Consider the following 4054-nt stretch of genomic DNA (forward strand, 5'->3'; position numbering starts at 1 on the left):
GGAGGGATGATTGCAACACAAAAGAGCAAAGGAATATGGGAGGCAGAAGAAACGAATCTTACCTTGAAAATCTGCCTGTTTTACGCAGAGAAGTGAGCTGTGCCGGCCGCACCTTGCCGCTCCGTGCCAGGGCAGGGAGGGCTCTCTGACTCAGGCAGGAAGGCGCCCTCTGCTCCACTGCCTTGCAGACCCACGGGGAGAAAGGAATGTGCTCTGCTCCGCTGGGAAAGCTTTGAGAAACTCATCTTTCATCCGGTCATCGGGAACCCGAAACGCATTTCTCTTCCAGGTGCTGCTCAACCCGCGGAGTACGGATTTGTCTTCCCAATGGATGGCCCCAGCTGGCTGGGTGCTGTGCTCTTCCTTGGGGTACAGCTCCGAGGTAAGGCAACCTGGTACTGTCTGGCCTCAGTTGCCATCTTGACTTTCCTCTTCTGACCCCTTAATTATCGTCCCCATTCAGGCAGCGTCTTTATAGGGTACTGGTTGTGGACAATTGCTGCGATTCTTTCGGTCCCAGGTTCACTGCGAGTTGCCCGAAGTGATTGAGTTTCTTTGACAAACAGGTTTAGGTGTGTTCGAGCGGAAGAACACTGATCTCATTCTGAGCTCTGGTTACACATCTTTTCCTCTCCTGCCGGGAATCTGGACTTTACCCCTAGATGGTTTTTTTCACTATCTTTGTTACTAGACAACAGGAGATTGTTAAGAAGCAGTGGGTTTAGGTCCTTTACACAGTAACGATTCCAGACTGGAATCTAAGAACACCGTGTCCTCCTTTGCCAAGTGCTCCAGCACACGGATACGCTTGGTAATCTGTCCTCAAAGAAGTATTTTACACTCATTTCCCACAGTTGTTCTTTTAAAGGGGTTTAAAATGAAAAGACTGCACACCAAATCTTCGGATGAGCGATGTGATCTCTGCCAATGAAGTTTTTAAAATCTGAGCACCTTCAATGTTTTGGCATTTCGAATGTTTTCTCCTTTGAGGAAAGAAACTATTTGGCAGGGAAGTCTTTGGTTGTAAATTATTGTCAAATACAGGAAACGTATTGATTGTCTTTGGTACGAAGCCATATTTTACAAGCTAAGATAAGGGTTTTTTGCTTGAATCACACTGGGGTAAGTTAACTCATCTTCCTCAAGTGACAGGAAATTATTAGTATTTTCTTTTGCTGCTGGGAATAAAGTGAGAACTTGCAGCAGCACCGTTTCGGTCGCACCCATCCCCAGAGCGACTGGACCCTGGAGTGGCAGGGAAGCCAGGGGACAGCTAGGGCTCAGGACTGAGAGGCATCTCCACCAGCACACCTTGGGTTTTCCTGTTTCTCACCTTCCTTCTCTCTGCGCCTTGATGCTCTCTCGTGCTGGTTGTCTCTCTTTCAGGGCAGCATCGAGGTCGTGATGCTAACTTATTTTTAAAGCAGCAGCTGTGGTGGTTTGGTTAGCAGAGGTTGTTTCTTTGACAAACAAATGCTTACAGATTTACATTGTGGATTTCCTCTAGAGTTCCTCAGCCTGACTATATTTGACTGTAGCTGTCCAGCTGGGCTATGACCTTTCTAACAGGCACTTTTACATCAGTAAGAGCAGTTTTCACCGTGGTGTGAAATAAAAAAAGTGTATGAAGCGAAGTTCTAGCATGGGAAATAGCAACGGTTTATATTGGGACTCAGCAGTCCCACTTGAAAGGGCAGGACTGCTTTTCTGAAGAAATGCGCTTGGGGAATTGAGCGCAATAGAGTGTAATCACTCGTGAAAATGTGACTAGGACAAGCACATCAAAAGTTTTATGGGATCTTTAGTGCCAGTCAGGAGCAAGGGTGTATTTAAGGAAGGGCGGCATTTACAACAGCAGTGCACCTCCTAGATGTGGAGTTTGCTTGTGCCTGAAAAGAGACGTTTCCCCCCAAAACAAAGCCTATTGTCCCTGTAGGCAAGTCCTTCTCAGTGGGCCTTTCTCAACCAGTTATCAGATCTCTGAGTGTTTAACTGTGCACCCAAAAAACTACAAAGAAAGCAGCGTACCAGCAGCTCGTATGTCCTTGAAACCAGCCCCGTGCAGCTTGCACATCGACTGGCAAAATCCGTGAAGCGCAGGGGAGCCCTTGGGTCCCGCACACACAGCATCACCTCCCTCAGTAATTACATCTGTGTGCCTGTGACTGTCAGGTTACACATTGACAGGGATAGATAAGGCAGGCTCCTGCACAGACTAAATGCAGATAAGGACAAGTGATGAGCTTACTGCTAGACAGCAGTTTTCTTTACCTCTAAGCCCTCCTGTTTTCCCTGCAGCACTGTGGCTTGCGGCAGCTGTGGAAGTTCACACTTCCAAGGAGGTGGATGCTGTGAACGGCACTAACCTGCGGTTAAAATGCACCTTTTCCAGCAGCAGTCCTATTAGCCAGCACCTCTCAGTGACCTGGAACTTCCAGCCCGAGGACCTGAGCTCTCATGAGCCAGTGAGTAAGACCTTTATGCTCCATTTCATTGATGCACGCTTGCCCAAACAAACCAGTCCCAAGGCTCAGCACTGAGTAAGCCCAGTGACTGCAAAAATTCCACATACAGGTTCGGGCAAGCACAGCTGAGCCGCACCAGGCACTGTCTTTTGAGACGGCTCAGGGCTGGGCCGACACAGCCAGCGCCACACCACGCCACGTTTACATGCTGCTTCTATCGCGGTGCGTAGGAATGACAGCTTCCTCTCTTTCTTGTAGGTATTTTATTACCTGAAGGAGCCGTACAAGCTGTCTGCTGGGCGGTTTAAAGAGCGAGTCACCTGGGATGGGAATATTGAGCGGCACGATGTTTCCATCGTTATCTGGAATTTGCAGCCCACTGACAATGGGACGTTCACCTGCCAGGTGAAGAACCCACCAGACGTCGATGGCACAATTGGTGAAGTGCGACTCAGAGTTGTGCAGAAAGGTGAGAGGCCAAAACACACCCACCCACCCCCCAGGTCACGTCAATTTAGTCAGTGAGAAGCACTGGCAGGTCTTCCTCCACATTTGGGAAAATAGACGGAAGAAAAGGGATCATAAAGAGAAGGCATGAGGGTAGGTCAGAGATTGAAAGGAAAAAGGAGCCCGAGGAAAGGTTATGTTCATGGTTACAGCCTCTGTGTGTCCCTCTTGTTCATTCATGTGTTTCGCTCCATGCAGTGCATTTCTCAGAAATCCATTTCCTGGCGGTGGCCATTGGGTCTGCTTGTGTGCTGATGATCATTGTGGTGATAGTCGTGATTATCTGCCGACACCATTGGAAGAAAGCGCAAGAGAAGAGGACCGAGGTGGCAGACACTGAACTGTAAGGACAGAGGAGAGAGAAAGGCTTCTGGGATACATCTTTGTAGCTATTCTGAATCATTGTCTTGGACCCTGTACTAAGCGTCTACAATGCAAAACTGTCAGCACAATTAGCAGTAATTGGCTGCTTACTTGCAGTCAAAACAGAGCCCTGGGATGAACAAGCTGTGGAGTCCTCACGTTGCCTTCACAGTGGCTCGTCCCTCAGAGACGGACCCAGCTGTTGTGGTGGTAGCTGGCAAGTGGTCACTCTGTTTTTTGCTCCGTGAACCTGACACTGTGGTCACCATGCATGTAGCACGCTTATTATAGAATCATATAACTTCTTTTTATACGTGATGTGTGTTATACGTAGCCAGAAGGTGACTCTGCTGCTGAGAATATCTGACACTGATTTGGGCTTTTTTTTTCTACCCCCTTTTTATAACAGTAGAGAAAAGGAGACTCTGAAGATTAGAGAAGAGAAGGAAGCCAGTCCATCAGAAGAGTAGAGGTCTTGATGGCTTACTCAACGCAGGTATCCATTCAAACATCCCCTAATTAATGTCTCAGCGTTACTGCAGACTTTCAAAGACAGTTTTGCTTAGGTATTTCTCTTCCATGGCCATGGTAGCCATAAACAGAAACAACTGAGACCACAGTCACACTGTGCTCTTGAGGAGCTTTCAGAGAGACTGACAACTGAGCGGGTGGTGGTTACTGCCCTGTAACTGGAGATTTCTCCACCCTCGTGCTGGGGA

General features: G+C 48.2%; 1 protein-coding gene across 1 annotated transcript; it reads left to right on the top strand.

Moving 5' to 3' along the window:
• Positions 1-327: 327 nt before the first annotated feature.
• MPZL2 (myelin protein zero-like 2) lies at positions 328-3805 on the top strand. The gene is made up of 5 exons (XM_010149646.1): positions 328-382; positions 2299-2465; positions 2724-2934; positions 3171-3315; positions 3745-3805. The coding sequence occupies exons 1-5, from the start codon at positions 328-330 to the stop codon at positions 3803-3805; spliced, it is 639 nt and encodes a 212-aa protein (XP_010147948.1).
• The last annotated feature ends 249 nt before the right edge of the window (positions 3806-4054 follow it).

Source organism: Eurypyga helias, unplaced genomic scaffold, assembly GCF_000690775.1.
Source record: "Eurypyga helias isolate BGI_N326 unplaced genomic scaffold, ASM69077v1 scaffold4504, whole genome shotgun sequence".
Taxonomy (NCBI): Eukaryota; Metazoa; Chordata; class Aves; order Eurypygiformes; family Eurypygidae; genus Eurypyga; species Eurypyga helias.